We start from the raw sequence: 19,004 nt of genomic DNA, 5'->3' as shown, positions 1-19,004 counted from the left end.
CCCCCAATAATCTCTCTCCTGTCTTAGGGTTCCATAGTTTGCTGTAACATCTCACAGAACTCACAGACTCCCAAGGAAATGGCTCACATGGTGGTAGAGTTTGGGAGTCTGGCAGGCTGGTAAGGCCCAGGTCTATGGATTCTTAGATTCTGTGGAGGATTCTCCCAACTCACGTGGTTGCAGGGGTTGGTGAGCCTAAATCGGCAGGTCAGATGACAGCTGTCATCTCAAGTCCAGGGGTGAGATGACGACAAACCAAACAGAATTGGAGCAAGACAACGAATTTTCCCAGAACATTCCTATATATACCCTCAAGGAAGCCAAGGGTGGTGACTTGAGTCACACCCTCCAGCATGGTGGGACTCAAGATACATCCCACCCTAAACAGGCACAGAGACCAGGATTTACAATAAATTACAAAATGGGGGACAATGGCTAGAAGGCCAATATTAAGCAGTTCACGGCACTGCACCTACCTAACTTTATGCCAGTACCACACTCTCTCGATCACTGTAGTTTTGCAGTAAGTTTAAAATTGGGAAGTATGAGTCCACCAACTTTGTGCTTTTTATTCAAGGTTTTTTTTTTTTTAAAACTATCCTGTTTTCCTTGCAAAAAGTACATGGAGGCAGCATCTTCTGACCTCCTCTAACTTCACAAGTGGGAGACAGAATCACCATCAGCAGCCCAAGGCTTATTCCTATGAGACCAGACATGGCACCACCCTCCAAACCGTTTAACCAGTTCTGACACCAGCCTTCCCTCCCACTGAACTCTCTACTTCTCCTCTGGGTTCGAGAATTCACTGCAGTGGCCACACAGAATTCATAGACAATACTCACAATTATGGGGGTTTATTAGGGAAGTAACAGGCTACAACTCAGGCTCAGGAAGGCTCTCAGGATACAGGTCTCCAGTCAGGTCAATCTTCCCTCTGCCAGGCCCTCAGGCACTCCTCTCTGGCTCTTGGCCTCTGGTCCTGACAAGCTAAATGTCCCTGCTCTAGCAACTGTTACATAGCTCTTTTAGCTCTGCCTACCAGCTACTCCATGGAAGGAAGGCTGGGCAATCTACGTTTGTAAAGATTTATCATCTCAAACCCAAAGGGGTCACTATGAGTCGGAATCAACTGAATGGCAGTGAGTTTGGTTTTTGGTTTTTAGGTACAACCTAGGTGCACCCCACTCCGCCAGCAAGTCTCCTGCCCAAGGGCACTCAGCTCTCTTGCTCTGTGGCCCAACAAGGTCGCCACTGTGTCTTGTGCCTCTTGGTTCCACTGCTGAGTGTCTCAGCCAGGCCTTCTCAGCTGGGGCATCTCTGCCAAGGGGGTCCAGTGTAGGGATCGCAGGTCTAAGGACGTGCTCCACTCCACTCCAGCTCTTCTCTCTTGATGGCAGTGAGATTCCCTCTCTGCCTCCAGGAGGGACTCTAGGACTCATTTGAAGCCTAGCAACATAGCAGAACTAACCAATCCTCACATTAGAGTTCTACACTTTATTTGTATGGTTATTCCTAGTAATCTGTGGGAGTTACAGACTATGGCTTGAATAGCTGTACCAAGTAATTCACTGCACTGCACCCTTACATTTCTACGTGACTTTTTTTTGGAATGTTGTTGTTGTTGTTATGTGCTGTTGAGTCGGCCCCGACTCATAGCGACCCCTCCTTGGGTTTCTGAGGCAGTATCACTACGGAAGTAGGATTGCCCAACCTTCCTTCCGAGGAGTGGCTGGTGGGTTTGAACCGCCAGCCTTCTGGTTAGCAATCAAGTGCTTTAGCCACTATGCTACCAGAGCTCCTGGAATAGTCTTGTCAATTTCTACAAAAAGGGCAGCTGGGATTTTGACAGAAATTTCACTGACTATATAGATAAATTTGGGAAGTATGGCCATCTGAACTGAACTACCTATCTTTCTTGCATACATTCATATCAGTGATGTTTCTTGTTACTTGTCTTGTTGTAGATTTTCATGATATAAATATACTATGGCCTGTCAGAAGAACAAATGCATCTGTCTTGGAAGAAGTACAGCCAGAATGCTCCTTGGAAGTGGGGATGGCGAGATTTTGTCTAACTTTGGACAAGTTATCAGAAGGAACCATTCCCTGGAGGAGGACATCATACTTGAAAGAGGGGCAGTGAAAAAGAGGAAGATCTTCAATGAGATGGATTGGCACAGTGACTGGGTCAAAGGGCTCAAACATAACAACGATTGTGAGGATGGTACAGAACCGACTGCCCTGGTTCCCTGGTGCCGCTCTGACAAGAATATACCACAGATGGGATGGCCTTAACAAACAGGAGTTCAGTCTCTTAGTTTGGAGGCTTTAAGTCCAAGTTCAAAGTGCCAGGATCTACGGGCTGGGTAAAAGGCCCTCAACCTTGGGGTCCAGCTCTGCCTCTTGCTCCCCGCCCACTGGAGCAGAGACGTTTCTTCACTCAGACAGCTGCTGGCTGCTGAGGCTGACAAGCCCAAGGTTGACAAGTAAAAAGGCACAGTCCCAATGTTACCAAACCACACAGCAGGCCATTAATTCAAGTCCATTGTAAGTCCCAAGGTCGGCAGAGCATGGCAGGCTGCTGAACAACGACACAGCTACATTCAGGGTTCAAGCATGCCATATGCTGAAGACCATTCCCAAGGCTTCTCCTTATATACAGGAAGCAGGCCACATCCCAAAGGCAGCTACTCAGCTGCTTGTGGTAGATCCCACCATGGAGCTGATTGCCACTCTCATCATGGGGATTAAACTACCACCAGCTGCCCGGCCACTGAATCATGCCCAGCCAAGTTGACACACAAACATAACCACCACGCCGGGCAATGTGTCGTTCTGTTATACAGAGTCACTATGAGCTGGATCCAACTCAGTGGCACCTAACAGCAAGCAACAACTAAGTAATATGCTGCCTTCTTGAAAAATTACTAAAGGCTAAAGCAAATTTCTCCCTATTTTTCTGCCCTACAACAAACAAACAAACCTCCAAATGAAAAATCTTTCTGCCTTTATCTTTGTATTGTTTTTGTTGTTGTTAGGTGCCATTGAGTTGGCTCCAACTCATTGTGAGCCTATAAATTCTGTTGTTCTGTACGACAGAATAGAACACTGCCCGGTCCCGTGGCAGCCTCACAATCCTTGCTGTACCTGAGCACATCTTTTTTTTTTTAGCCACTTTAAAATGATTTTAATTGAATGACTTCATCCATCTGTTTTTGTAGCCAATCTAATACTAATTTGGGAAATACTACCATCTGGAACTCTTGAGGTTTTGCTACTCCAATAGCGTCTTTGTGGAGGGCTGCCACTCACAGACGGGAGAAGTTTGAATTTAAAGTTTAGATTGCTAATTCTACTTTTGGGAATTAATCCTAAAGATGTAATTATGAATATGTGCAAAGATTTAGCTGTAAGACTATTCAGTTCAGTATTGTTCACAATAATAAAAAAAAATGAAAAGAAGCTAAATGTCCAATAATTGGAAATTGGTTAGATAAATTATGGTGCAGACATGGAAGGAGATCTCATCTAGCCACTAAACATGTTTTCAAAGATTACTTAATGGTATGAAAAACTGTATATGTGTAGTTAAGTGAAAAATGCAAAATTGTACAGCATAAGCAAATTAAAAAAAAATATATACAGAAAAAAGTGACAGATGTACATTAAAATGTTAACAGTAGTCATAGAATCATAAATGACTATGTGTGCATTTTTGTTTTCAATTTTACATTAAATATTGGAAGCCCCCCACCTCACTTTTGTAATCAGAAAAAAGATGTTCCAGTGGATCAGTACAGTGAACACAAAAGAAGTCATACTTTACCAGTCTATTAGCTACAATGTTCTGCCAGTTCACGATTTCAAGACCTTTGCTGGGACCCTTATCAGAAAAAGTGTCTCCCTTCAGAACTTGGCTTCACTGTGCTCCCGTGTACCCAGATAAGACTGGTTCTGGGGAAGGTCTGAAGTATGTGGGTAAAGGAGTAGAGAGTAGGTGGTTCTTGGAAGTCACAGGGTGGGTGTGGACGCCAAAAGAATTTTTTTACCTGGGATCAGATAGAGTGGAAGTTCGATAGCATAGAGTTCTTTTTCAGCCCACACACACCACTCCCATCACTTGTGTCAATTCCTTAGTTCATGAGTCTTTACTCTTGTAAAGTTTTCCAGATTAGAGTGTAGGAGACTTGGACCAGAGCCTAGACATAAAAGACAACCAGCCTCCACATCTCCACCACCCCACCAAGGTGGAACTATACTGTTGAGTCTTTCCCCTGAGTCACCAGTGCAGTAATCAAAATCCACCACTGTAAAAGGCTATAAAGGTTTTGATGGGCCCTTCAGGTGGACATATGGGACTCACGGGTCAGCAATCTACAAGGAAAGAGGCTGTAAGAAGTGTTTATTCTTTCCACCACTTTCAGCTCACCATCAGCCTAACCTCAGTGTGTTCTGGATGAGAGGAAGTGTGAAATGCTGAATGCAAAAGTCTATGCTGTTCACAATCTCCCTTGTGTAACTGGCCTCAACCATTTTCCTTTAGTACCAGGAGTTCTAGGATAAAGCTTGGGCTTTACTTCCTGCCTCTGTTCTCCCTGTACCTTCAAGGCCTAACTCAAATATGTACCTCCTCCTCCAAGAAGCCTTCTCAGGCACACCTGCCTGAATTCATCCAGCGCATCTGTGGCTTTGTGACACTTAGGTGAAGCCCAATTGCAACATCATTATGCCCTTGCCAACAGTTACAGGTACTGTGTTACATTATGTCATATTGTGTTAGAGGCAGCAGTAGCACTGGGATCAAGTGCCTGAATTATGGAGTCAAATAGACCTGGATTTGAGTTCTGAATACCCACCTCTTCCCAGTTTTGTCATGGTGCCAAGATATTTTGTCTCTCTGACTTTTGGTTTCCTCATCTAAACCAAACCCACTGCCATTGAGTCTACTCTGATTTTGTTCATAGCAACCCTACAGGACAGAGTAGAACTGCCCCATAGGGTTTCCAAGGTTGAAAATCTTTACAGAAGCAGACTGCCTCATCTCTCTCTGCCGAGCAGCTCATAGATTCAAACTGCTGACCTTTTACTTAGCAGCTGAATGCCTAAACCACTGCCCCACCAGAGCTCCTTCTCATCTCTAGAATATAGACAATAATGCTGAACTTACAGAGTTGTTACAATAATTAATCAGAGAAGAAGGGGTCAGGAAATGGAGGTCATCACAGTTATTACTAAAGGCAGGCACTGTGTTTTGTTCATTTTGCTTTGCCATTGTGCCCAGTTCAGTGCTTTACTCATAGGAAGTGCTTGGTAAATATTTAATACAATTGAATACAAGTTGAAGGAGTTAGTGTACTTTATGAACAGATGTGAAGTGACAGTGTCAGCAAACTGCTTTCCCAGATGGCCCAAGGAATGAAATATAAATATAAGCATAAACATTAAGGATACATACACAACTGAATAGAAGACCAGCACTGAGGGCTTGTCTCTTACACACTGAAGTTCTTTGGAGGTTGCCTAGGATATAGAAATGCACTTCAGCATGTCTGTTAATAAAAGCATGATGAATCTTGCTTCTTTTCAGAGATAAAACATCTTTCTAAGATTCTGTACTTCTTCCTAGAGCTCTGTATATTTGAATTTGCTTAATTTTAGTGTAGTGACTTAGAGCATGGATTCAGAAGCCAAACTTCCTGGTTCAAATCTTTGCTCTACTACGAGGTAGCTGTGTGACTTTGGGCAAATTACTTAATCTCTTTGTGCCTCAGTTTCCACTTTTTAAAGCAAGAGTCATAGACATAGTAAACCTTATAGGGTTGTTGAGATGATTAAATGAGTAAATATTGTAAATATATTTTTTTTACCTGGCACATGGTATATGTGATATAAATATTATTATTAGAAATAATTTCTTCAAAGTCTTTCCCATTGAACTGAATGCATGGTAAGGACAGAATCAGTTTCGTTTACTATTAATTATTTGAGTCCTTTGCAATACCTGCAAATAGGCTTATAGATTCATTTCCTTTTTTTTTTTTTTTGTTTAACTTTTTTCTATTTGTTTATTTATGTATAGACTTATTTGAAAAAGGATTAAGATGACTGACTGCCATTTCAATAGCTTTTGGGGGTTTTATTTTAAAGGTTAAATGAGTTGAAGGAAGGAGGGAGCTGGGGTCCACAGGAAAGGTTAGAGCACTTAGTGGCTTCCAGATATCTCTGGAAGCCTTTTGCTTTACCTAAGGAGATGTGGTGGCACGGTGGTTAAGCACTTGGCTTCTAAGCTGACAGACTGGCTGTTGGAGATCATCGGCTGCTCTGCAGGAGAAAGCTGTGGCAATCTGATTTCCTGAAGTCTGGAATACCCTATGGGGCAGTTCTGCTCTGCCTAAATGTTGTTGTTGTTATGTGCCGTCGAGTCAGCCCTGACTCATAGCGACCCCTCCTTGGGTTTCCGAGGCAGTATCACTACGGAAGTAGGATTGCCCAACCTTCCTTCCGAGGAGTGGCTGGTGGGTTTGAATCGCCAGCCGTCTGGTTAGCAGGCAAGTGTCTTAGCCACTATGCTACCAGGGTTGCTGTGAATCAGGATCAGCTGGTGGGCAATGGATTTTTTGCTTTACCTGGAAAAATCCTCAGCTCTGCATGGGAAAGAAACTTGTGACTTTGCCTTTAGGAGCCGCTGTTTGTCAGGGTTATCCTAACACCAGGAAAGGGGAGGAGAAAGGCAGACAGGCGATGATGATGACATCAGCAGGAAATTAATATCAAGTTACAAAAGCCACAAGATCCAGTTTTCACTTGCTCAGTCAGCAACAAGTCTTGAGTGCTCTTCCCGCGCAAATGGGAGCTTCCTGGGAACTCGGAGCACGCGGAGGACTGAGTTCCAATTTCCCTAAATACCACTTACTTCCAGAGGATCAGTAGGACTTGATCTGAAGGTAGGTAATATCTTTCCTTCACTCAAGTCTCATGCCCAGCCTTTCACTTTGCTTTGTGTCATAGAAACTTGGAGAAACTTGTCAGCTATGGCATTTTTTTCTTCCTGGTTTATCTGCCGTGCCAGGGAAAAAGAAAGTAAAAATAAAAGAAAAACAGGGAGGTTCCAACACAGCCTTTTGTTTGGAATATGCCAGTCCCCAAATAGACACAAAATTCGGGTGACTCAATAAAGCTATGGGTCAGAATCTTCAGGAAAATACAATGTACCTCTAATTAGAATAGAAAAATATCTCCAAGAAAACGGTCATTTGACCTCAGGGATACTTGAAGGGAAGACCTCACAGGTAATCCCACAAAAAATAGCTTTTTTTTTTTTTTTTAAATTGTTTTTCTAACAATAGAAGCAATACTCATTGCATAAAACTTGAGAAATTTAGATGAGAGCCAGGGCGAAAATATGAGTCGGAATTGATTTCATGGCAAAGAGTTTGGTTTGGTTTTGGTTTATAGTTAATGTTGTTGTTGTTGTGTGCCATCAAGTCGGACCCTGGATATTCTTTCAATTGATGTTTTGTTTTCTGCTATGTTCTTCCTTTCTAAATTGATTTCTAAAAATAGCCAAGTCATGCACAGTGAGTATATACCTCAAGTCCTTATCCAGTGAATAGCATTACTGTGAAAAATTTTACAATGCATTGTTCCTCTAATTAGAACTAAATTTAGTGAAGAAAAGGCCATAGTTATTAACTGGTCAGATGGAAAACTGATGGGTAATTTGTACCTTCCTAAACTGATCTGAGTGACTTTGTCTTGTATTAGAGTTTAAATTCTGAGGCACTTGGGTTTGTGGAAGGCTGTGGTCTGTAATGGGAGCCGTAACTCCATTTTGAGGCTTGACATAATTTTCAGATGCCATTTGGGTTCTTTTTCACCCTTGAACCAGCACTGTGGCTACGTGTAACAAATTCCAGGACAAACCTAGGGTGGGGCAGGTTTGCCTTCAGGAGGAGTACGGTTGAAAGTAAAGATTATACTCACACCAAGAACTAGAGAACCTGCCTGAGAGTGTCCTTTACTAATTTAAATTAAGGTTGGGGCCTCGGTATTGTTTGGTAGCCATCTTGTGGCTAAGTCTCAGGCTTTGTGGTCGTGAGTCCCAGTCTGTTCAGCCTATCACCTAGCTAGGTTGTCAAGGCTCTGAACCATCCAGTAACCCTTTTCTGTCTTCAATTACGTATATATCCCAGTCACGGTCTTTTCCCTGCTTCTGTAGTCCCGCCTGCAACAGTGATGAATCAATCTGCCACCAATCATGATTATGTGATGATTACCCCTTTTTTTTTTCAGTCATGTATAATTAGCCCATGGCCATGACTCAGCGGACTCCATTCAGCCTTTTGTACCGTGTGCATACTGATGGTTTCCCTCATCCTGGATGATTGTCTTTGTTTTGTCTTTGTCCTGTCCAAGACTTAATAAAAGTGTCTCTATTCAACCTGTTTGAATCTGGGGTCTCTTTTCCCCTGTTACAGTCTAAAACTACTCTTTACTTCTGGAGTCTGGGATTATGGCTTCTGTTTCTGTAAGATAAAGACTTGCCCAAGGTTAACATCTAAAGTTAACAATGTAACGAATGACCCTCAAGGCATCTCATTGTCTTTGTTGGTAAGATGCTTCAGAAGAATAAACCTCCATGCTGCCTTATTTCTAAAATTTAAAACATAAATCCAAATGGTATTTCTGCCATTGTTCAGGAATGAACTTGGGCTATGAGCCCCAGTGGACTACCAGGCCTGAGCATCAGACCCTGTCCTGTTCTTTCTTGACTAGTCTCACTGGAAACAGTTTGGTCTGGGAGAAATCAGGGAGAATGAATTGAGTTCCAATAAATATTCCTTCTACACCTCCTAAAGGGTAACATATAAACTTGTGTTGAGGTGGAATATTCTAGGCTGTGGGTATTTGAAGTAGTCTCCTAGGAATTTTTATTTTTTAGCATTTCCTGTACAGTCTAATGCTGGGAACAGAGGTGGTCAGGATTGGGGGAGGAGCCTGGAAGTTGGGTTGTCGTGTATCCTTCCTCTCAATCTCCATGCCCTACTTCTCTGTCTCTCCCAAGCTGGCCATGGCATCTCAAGGTCAAGTTCTGGACACCACTGAGGAGGAAAATTGCAGCATGGATTTTCGACGGAATCTTCTGAAGATTGATGGACATTTGGGGGCCAAAGATGTGGAGGCCCTAAAGTTCCTCTGCCGAGACTTGCTCTCCCATAGGAGTCTGGAGAAGGCCCGCTCAGCCTTGGAGATTTTTGAGCAGCTCCTTGCACAGGAGCAGCTGAGCGTGGAAGACCCTTTCCTCCTGGTGGAGCTCCTCTGTGTCATCAGGCAGCAGTCACTGCTGCGGTACCTGGGGTACTGCAAAGAGCAAGTGCACAGCTTACCCCCGGCCCGGAGGAAGATCTCTCTGTACAGGTAAGGAGCGGGCTGTGATCAGGACAGGAGCATTTCCCACTCCCTCCTGCTTCATCCTAGAAACATGCAGTGTTCATTCAGGCCATTGGGCTTTGAAAGGAAGCTGGGATGAAGACCTTTTTCACATCTACCTCCTTGATTGGTACAGTGATTCAAAACGAGATTTCTCAGCTTCACATGCTACTGAGATGAAAGGTTGGGGCTGGAAATTCTTCCGTTTGTTTTGAAGCCAGGCTTTTCTGAAGTTTAATAATCTTCTGTCTTTCTTTGCTGCTGTCCAGTTGATTCTGACTCATGGCTCCACAGGGTTTTCAAGACTGTGACCTTTCAGAAGCTGATCATCGGGCTTGTCCCTCTAAGTATGTCTGGATGGGTTTGAGCCACAACCTTTCAGCTAGTAGCCCACCGATTAACTCTTTGCACACCAGGGAGTCGTTTCCCTTTGTTTTGCTTCTCACTCTGAGATGAAGCTCATCTCAGCCCACCTCAGCCTAGCAGAGCCTATTACTTTTCTTGTTTACCAGTCTCTAGCTCTGATGGGGTGGTGGATAAAGCATTTGACTGCTAATCAGAAGGTCAGCAGTTCAAACCCACCAGCTGCTCTGTGAAAGGAAGAGGGGTGATCTACTTCCGTAAAGATTTACAGCCTCGGAAACCCAATGGGAGTCACTATGAATCAGAATCAACTTGATGGCAGTGAGTTTGGTTTGGCTTTTGAGTATTCTGGGTACTCTGGGTAAGACATTTGGCTGCTAATCAGATGGTCAGCAGTTCAAAACCACCAGCTGCTCCATGGAAGGAAGATGAGGTAATCTACTTCTGTAAAGATTTACAGCCTTGGAAACCCAATGGTGGGGGTCGCTTTAAGTCAGAATCGACTTGATGGCAGTGGGTTTGGTTTTTTGGTTTTACACTGTCAGAAGGAGCCCTGGTAACACAGTAATGAAGGACTCAGCTGCTAACCGAAAAGTCGCCAGTTTAAACCCACCAGCTGCTCCACAGGAGAAACACGTGGCAGTCTGCCTCCATGAGGAGTTCTAGCCTTGGAAACCCTATGGGGCATTTCTACCCTGTTCTTTAGGGTCACTATGGGTTGGAGCCAGGTGGGACACTGTCAGATGGAGTCCCTGGCTGGTGCATAGATTTAACACATTTGGCTGCTAACCAAATGGTTGGCATTTGGAGTTCATCCAGAGGCATCTCAGAAGAAAGGCCTGGCAATCTACTTCAGAAAAATCAGCCCCTGCACCCCTAGGGAACACAATTCTACTCTGACACACATGGAGTTGCCGTGGGTTGAAATTGGCTTGATGGCAACTGGCTAGTTCACACTCAGACCGTGATTCACTGGGGTTTCCACCTCCATCCAGGGATCTTGAGAAGAGAGTAATGCATACTTGGAGCCAAATAAACAAAATGGAAAAGTTATGCCTGTGGGATAGGGAGAGAAATCATCCATATGATGTCCAGTTATACAAAACAAACAAACTCACTGCCATTGAGTCAATCCGACTCATAGCGACCCCTCCTTGGATTTTCTGAGCCAGTATCTCTATGGAAGTAGATTCCCCAGTCTTCCACCTGAAGAGTGGCTGGTGGGTTTGAACTGCCAGCCTTCTGGTTAGCAGTCAAATGCCTTAGGGACTATGCCACCAGAGCACCCAATGTCCAGTTATAGATTTTTTAAATGTATATTTGGGTGGAAGATACCATGTGAAGTAAAATATAGGCATTTTTTCCAAAGAGATACAATATAAGCATTGGGCCTATGATGGGTCAGACCTTAGATAACACTATTTTACATTGTTCTCTGATGTAATGCCTACATCAGAGAACTTCACAGGGAGGAGCCATGGAAGTGTATTGTATGACTCTGGGTGATTAAAACACTGCAGGCTTAGCACTCGGATCAGAGCAAGCTCCCAGAACCTGAGCTACACTTGGGTCAGTAACAGAAATCATCCTTTCTACTTTGTTAAAAACCTGAGGCAGGTCACTGGCATACGGAGGTATTTGTGTGTTTGCATGTGAGTGAAATAGTCAATTTTCCTGGCTGTCAGTTGTATATGTGCCCAGAGGTTCAGTGGTTCCCCTCTCGTTTCAGCGGTAGAGCTTATATTGGATGGTCTCCAGTCCTCTGGCGAGGGCCTGTAAATTAAGCCTGAATTTCTAGAGTGGAGTCAGGAGATGGAGGGAATACTGACATGGTGTTTTGGCCCTCCCAATATGGTGGAAAATGACACTGGAGTTGGAATCAGAAGGACTGCCTCTGCTGCTTACTGTGTGTTAAATTATTTAATTTAAGTAAGTCACTTAGAAGCTCCAACTCATAGTTTTTGAATCTGTAAAGTAGGATTAATAATTAGCTGCTTGCAAGGTTGAGATCATTCAAATGTGAGATAATGTTTATAAAAGCACTTGGTGCTTTTACTGTGATGTTTTTGGCAAGTGTGAGATTTTATTTGTCATTTTGGATGTTTTCCTAGAAACCTGCTCTATGAACTGTCAGAAGACCTGGACTCCGAGAACGTAAGGAGCATAAAGTTCCTTCTGCCGGATGTGTTTCCAAAAACTGAGATGGTGAGTGGGCCGTATGGAGTGAAGTACATGCGAGCACCGCCTTCATGGGGACCCTTCATTGGGAACTGGGACTGGGGTACTGGGAAGGGTTTTCAAGAAAGCCTTTTTTACAATACAGTTGAGAACACTGACTTTAGTGTCAGATGGGCCTGGTTTTGATTCTGGCTCTGTGTTAACCTCCTGACGTGGGAGAAGTGATCGGACTTTTCTGAGTCTCGTTTTCTCGTGTACTAAATTGTGGATAATTGAACGCCTTCCTCTTTCCTGCAGGGAGGATTAGATGAAATAGTGTGCATAAAGCATTAGCTTGGAGGCTGTGTATTTGGCACATAGTAACCACTCAGTCTGGGGTCTCTGGGTGGTGCTATGTGAGCATGCTTGACTGCTGTCTGAAAGACTGATGGGTCCAGTTCATCCAGAGACACCTCAGAAGAAAGGCCTACTCCTTCCAAAAAGATCAGCCATTGAAAACCCTATGGATCACAGTTTTACTCTGACACACATGGGGTTGCCATGAATCAGAACCAACTTGATGACAACTGGTTTAACTACACTTTAAAGGCTATGATTTTGTGTTTTATGATATAGGAATGTGGGGGGCACAACAAGGAAGCAAGGAAGTGACAAACAATGGTGAAGTGGAAATTATTTATTTATCATCTATATTAGGTGAGGTTTCTGAGGCAGCCTGTGGTGTTCTTTTTAGTGGATTTGGCACTGTCTACATTTCAGAATTTCTGTGAAAATCAAATGAAACAAGTGTTAGTGAATTTGCTTGGTCAAAGGCTATGCTCACTGCCATCAAGTTGGATCCAACTCATAGCAACCCTTCCTTGGGTTTCCGAGGCAGTATCACTACAGAAGTAGATTGCCCAACCTTCCTTCCAAGAAGTGGCTTGTGGGTTTGAACCATACTTCAGGTTAGCAGTCACATGCCTTAGGCACTACACCACCAGAGCTCCTTAGGGCTATATATGTACTTTGAATTAATAATAATTTTTAAAATATTAACATAATTATTGTCTGCTAATATTATTGCTAGGTTGGCCACATTTAAGGGCAGGAAAATAACCGCATGTCTCTCTTCCAGGCCTTAAAATTATATATATTTTCTTTCAATTCTAATAACAGTTGTGACAAACAAGTCTGCTCATTTGGGATTGGGGCAATTTTTAATTTTACCCTATAATATTATCTTGATTGTGTTAAGGTTAAGAAAATTAATATTGCCACTCCTGCTCTTTTATGATTGACATTTACTTGATATATCTTTCTCCAACCTTTGATTTTTAGTGTATTTCTATCTTTGTGTCTGATGTAAGTCTGTTGTAGACAGCATATTGAGGGGGGTCATGCTTTCTAATCTAGTCTGCAACTTTCTATCTCTTGAGTGGTGCATTTAATCCATTTACATTCAGTGTAATTATTGATAAGTATGAATTTGTTGCTGTCACTTTGTTATGTATTTTTTCACGGCATTGCTGATTTCTTTGTTCCTACACTATTTATACCGTCTTTTTGGTTTGTAGTTGTCCTCATTTACTAATTGATGTCTCTAGTTCTCTGTTTACAGCCTTGTGAGCTTATTTTACCTTGGATACTTCTGTAACTGGGTTGGTTTCTGGATTATGTCATCATGTGTGTTACTCACAGGCTACTTCCATGGTGATACTGCCTAGGAAATCCAAGGAGGGTCAGTTCTGACTCAATGGCACATAACAACAACAACAACAGCTGCCTGCTATTGTTGGTTGTCTGTCTAAAGGACTCCCTTTAACATCTCTTGTAAGGTTCGTCTGGTTTCAACAAATTCTCTTAATTTCTGTCTATCTGGAAATGTCCTAATTTCACTATAATATTTGGGGACAGTTTTTCTAGGTATATAATTCTTGGTTGGATTATTTTTCTTTTAGAGTTTTTTTTTAATATATCTCAGTCTATTGCTTTTCTTGCCAGCATGGTTTCTGCTGAGAAATCAGAGCTTAGTCTTATTGGTTGCCCTTTGTAGGTAACTTTTCATTTCTCTTGTGCTGCTTTCAAGATTCTTTCTTGATCCTTGGTTTTGGTGAGTTTGATTATGATATGTCTCAGTGATTTTCTTTTGGGGTCTATTCTGTTTGGGGTTCACTGAACTTCTTGAATCGGATCTTCTCATTTTTCATCTTATTAGGTGAATTCTCTTCCAATAAATCTTTGAAAATTTTCTCTGTTTTTTTTTTTCCTTTTTTTGTCTCTTTCTGTTCTGGAATTCTGATTATACATGTAGGTTGTTCCTCTTGATGGTATCTCACATGAGTCTTAAGCTTTCTTCATTTTGTTTTGATCTTTTCGATGACTGATCCCTTAACAAAGTAGTATTGAGGTATTTGTCTTCAATCTCATAAATTCTGTCTTCCATTGATTTGATTCTACTCCTTTGCCCATTTAATGTGTTATCTGTTTCTAAAATCTGAATATTAATCTTCTGGATTTCTATTTGTTGATTTGGTATTATTTCTAATTTTTTGTTTATTTTATCAATATATTCTTATATTATTTTCCTAAATTATTGTAGAGTTTTTTCTGTGTTTTCCTTAATTTTGTCAGTGTTTTCCTTGATCTGTCTCTCAAACCATTGAAGGTACCTAAATATAATTCTTTTGAATTCCTTATCAAGGAGTTCCAAAGCTGCTTCTTCCTCAGGGATGTTTTTCTGGGTCTGTATCCTGATCCCTTGATTTGTAGTACCTTATTTTGCTTCTTGGTGTGGACTTGGATGGTCATTGTCTCCAAGACATTGTGATGTCATATTTATATTTAATTGGTGCTAGTATGTTGGTGTGATTTGCCCAAGATTTTTTTGCTCTGTCTGTGTGAAGGGGGTACTGTGCTCCTCTAGTCTCCGCTTGGCAGCACTTAGACTCTCACCACCTCTCTCCTCGTGGGTGTGATAGAGAATGAGAATGTGTGCACAGATTTCTGTTAGCTGTTCATGAGGAGCAGTTGAGGGTGTGTTGGGCTGGTATTGGCCACCATCTAACCTTGATCAGTTGGTGCAGAAGCAAATGGTGGCCCTCATTCAGTGGGTGGAGCTGCAGGAGGTGCAGGTATGGTTGGGTTGGGCAGGAATGAGTGCTGTCTCCCACTCAGATTAAAAAGAAAAAACATTAAAAAACCACCAAAAGAACAACAACAACAAAAAAAACACTAACCATGTAAACAAATAGAAACCATCTCAAAAAGAAAAAAAAAAGGAAAGGCAATAAATAAGAAAACAAAATTTAAAAATAATTTTAAAAAAGGTGAAAGAGAGATAAAGCAAAAAGGAGAAAAACATATGGAGATGGGGAAATGAGAGAAAAGAGCAAGATTAAAAGAATAGTAAATAAAAAGCGAGAAAACAGCAAGAAGGAAAGCAAGAGATTGGAAGAACCAAAAGAGAAAAGAAGGAAACCAGGAAAGGGAAGAAGGAAAAAAAAAATTGAAACAAGAACCAGTGATGGGAAAGAGAAAAAAAATTTAAAAAGAAGGCGGAAATGAGGAAGAAACAAAAAATAATTTAAAAACAAACAGAACAGAACTGGGGGAGGGGAGACCAGTATGGGGCAGGGCACTCAGGTTCTGTCAAGCTACACAGAGTGGGATGGAATTTCTGCAAGTCTAGAAGGTGGGTGGAGGTATAGGATAGCCACACCTCTGTTTACCAAGAGGGTGTGGGGTATAAGGGTAACAAGGAGAATATCTCACCTTTCTAGTTATCAGCCTCCAGTGTGGTTGTCTGTGCTGTCCTTGGCAAGTGGAGCCTATTCTTAGGTTGCTGCTCAGATCAGAATGCTGCTTACAAATATTAAAAAATGGCTGCACCTCAGGATAGCCGGCAGTCCACAGCTCTTTTGTCTCCTTTGTAGTTTCTTTTCTAAGCCACCAGTGCAGTTGCCCATGCAGTCCTTGGTGAACAGAGCCAATTCTTATGTTGTTGCCTGGATCAGAATGCCACTTATAAATATTCAAATTGGCCACGCAGTTGGGACAGCCAATAGTCCGCAAGCTACAGTTGTCTCCTTATTCACTGTTTTCATTCAGATTCTTCTACTAGTTGATATTTAATCCAGTTCTTTATCCTTCCCTTCAAAGCTCAGGTTTCCAGGATTATCTTTTTTATCTGTTTCAATTGGTTTCTCATTTCTTTGTCGCAAAGGTTATATGTAACTTGTCTGGCTATTTCAGCATCTTGCCAGAACCTCTGGAATTCACTTTGACTCCACCTCTTGGGGTTTCTATCTCCCCAAGATTGGTTGTGGGCTCCAAGGGGGAGGGACTAAGTCTTATTCATCATTGTAGTCCCAGAACCTTGCAGAATCTGTCACAAAATGGTACTCAGTAAGTCTAAATGAATGCAGGAGTGAATGGGATGGTGCAGCTTCCCCTTCTCTTTCTAAATAACTCCCTGAACCCTTCTTTGTATGTGATTTTACAAAGAGTAACTGGGAGACTGGTAGAAAGAGCTAAACCACAACAGTAGGGAAGTGGAAAGATTCACTTCTAACATTCTCATAGTTAGTTATTGCCTTTCTCAGAGTCTCCTATGTTTCTTCTTTAGCTTACCTCTGGAAGGTCTAATGCCCTTCTGTTTTTTTTTTTTTTTTTACACTTTTTCTTTTCTTCTTACTTTCTTATTGTCAAAAATCCCCAAAAGCTCAGGTACAGAATGACACAAGACAAACATACAGTTTAATGAATTATAAGGCTTGACACAACCACCCAGGTCAAGGAATTGAATTTGGACAGCTGCTCCAGAATCTCTTCATTTGCTCCACCCTAATCACAGCCCCAGGAGCTCTGGTAGCATAGTGGCTAAGACACTTGCCTGCTAACCAGACGGCTGGCGGTTCAAACCCACCAGCCACTCCTCGGAAGGAAGGTTGGGCAATCCTACTTCCGTAGTGATACTGCCTCGGAAACCCAAGGAGGGGTCGCTATGAGTCGGGTTTGACTCGACGGCACACAACAACAACAACAATCACAGCCCCGGGAGCTCTGGTAGCATAGTGCCTAAGGCACTTGACTGCTAACCAGACGGCTGGCGGTTCAAACCCACCAGCCACTCCTCGGAAGGAAGGTTGGGCAATCCTACTTCCGTAGTGATTAACTGCCTCGGAAACCCAAGGAGGGGTTGCTAGGAGTCGGGCCGACTCGACAGCACATAACAACAACAACAACAACAATCACAGCCCCTTCTGGCTTCCAGAGTGAGCACTGCCCTGACTCAGCAATCACTTTGTTGTGTTCATGGTTTTATCACTTGAATGTGCCTCTTTAGACCACAAATTTAGTCTCACTCAGTTTTTTCTTTTAGGTCTCTTTTAATCTGCAGGTTAAATCTTCTTCCCCCTAATCACTTATTTTCCTTAAAATGCATTTGTTGAAGAATCCCAGGGTATTGATCTGTAAAGTGTCTCACATTGAAGCTTAAGGATCCATTTTAGAAGAGTTAAAAATATCGGGGGGCTTTGTTAATAATTTTTGATACTTATAAACATAATATCTAAGAACAGAAAGGCAGTATTTGCACAGGAATATAGCTCAGGGGGTAGGCATGCATAGGAAAGAAGGTCACAGGGTAGAAGTAACTCCAGAAAGAAAGTGGCAAGAGAGCAGTTACATTGTGGGGATTGTAGTCAATGTTATGAAACAAAATATGTATGAACTGTTGTGTGGAAAATGAATTTTCTTTGTAAACTTTCACCCAAATCACAATAAAAATGAAAAAATGAAAAAATGGTAATATCTAAGAATCTTCTGTTTTTGCCAGTGAATTTCAGGGCTCACCTTTGCATTAGTGTAAAACAATTAACCTGCTAGAAAGTAATGGCATTTCCACAATAAAATTTAAAAAAGAGAGAGAAAGAGTGTATGTGAGAGGATAGAGCTGGAGAGGAGATGGGCAGAGGGTGTCAAGGTGGGTAGGCCCCTATAAGAAGGAATTTGTTCATGTACTATAAATTAGGGATTCATTAAGACTTATAAAAAGGAGAGTGACACAATATGAGTTATTGTAAAATATATTTTCTGGCTGCTTAGTGAAGAATAAATTGAAATGAGGCAGAATGCAAACATAGAAATGGGGAGACTTGGTGGGAGGCCAGACCACTGGGTATCCAGGTGGAGATGGGGAGAAAAGGAGACAATATATATTTAGGAGGAAGAATTGGCAGATTGATGCTGGATTGAATGTGAACAGTGAGGGAGATGGAAGTATCAGAACGACTCCCACATTTCTGGCTTGAGAAACAGAATGAAAATCTTTTCTGATACATAGAAATTTGGAGGAAGGCTAAATTTGGGAGAGGGTTAAAGGTATGGTTTGAAATAGGTTAAATTTGGTATGTCTGAGAGACATCTGAGAGGAGATGTCAAGAAGAAAGTCAGTCAGTATGGAAGAAGTGTCTATTGTTAAACTAATTAACTTATTAATTAAGTACTGTTATTGTTGTTATGTGCTGTTGAGTCGGATCTGACTCATAGTGACCCCTCTTTGGGTTTCCGAGGCAGTATCACTACGGAAGTAGATTGCCCCATCCTCTTTCCGAGGAGTGGCTGGTGGTTTGAACCACCAGCCTTCTGGTAAGCAGTGAAGTGCCTTAGGCACTATGCTACCAGAGCTCCTAATTAAGTATAGTGAGTATTAATAAGTTAATTCTTAAAGATGACAAGGAAGAAATAATGGGCAATTTCAACAATACTAGTTCAGTAGTACTTTCCTGGTACTAGCAGTTTTGGTCTTCTCCATTTTCCTTTTCTTGGTTCCATGTCCTGTAGAGTGTTTTTCAAAATGTAGTCAGTCACAAATAAATAAATTTAGCTGGTCTCAAAAAAATAAAAATAAAAAAAATAAACCACAATTAATGGCATTTCATCTTCAATGCAGAACTTCTCAGCATTGGACATCCTTGTAGTTTGAGAAGCTCTTTATGTGATTCTGGTAGCATTCTCTCCCAACTTGAGACATTTGCTCACAAAACTTTCTA

At 42.0% G+C, this 19,004-nt stretch overlaps 1 protein-coding gene across 1 annotated transcript in view; it reads left to right on the top strand.

The window, feature by feature from the left end:
• Positions 1 to 9,070: 9,070 nt before the first annotated feature.
• The window catches only part of CASP10 (caspase 10), a 44,619-nt gene continuing 34,685 nt past the window's right edge, over positions 9,071 to 19,004 (top strand). Inside the window, exons 1-2 of the mRNA XM_042783646.1 lie at positions 9,071 to 9,417; positions 11,904 to 11,997. Of these exons, the coding sequence (XP_042639580.1) occupies positions 9,071 to 9,417; positions 11,904 to 11,997 (441 nt within the window). The remainder of the gene's footprint in view (positions 9,418 to 11,903; positions 11,998 to 19,004) is intronic.

The sequence above is a fragment of the Orycteropus afer genome, unplaced genomic scaffold, assembly GCF_000298275.1.
Source record: "Orycteropus afer afer isolate SDZICR_OR568_19922 unplaced genomic scaffold, OryAfe1.0 scaffold00002, whole genome shotgun sequence".
Lineage (NCBI taxonomy): Eukaryota > Metazoa > Chordata > Mammalia > Tubulidentata > Orycteropodidae > Orycteropus > Orycteropus afer.
The sequence above is the reverse complement of the archived record's forward strand: the minus strand, read 5'-3'. Positions and strand labels throughout refer to the sequence as shown.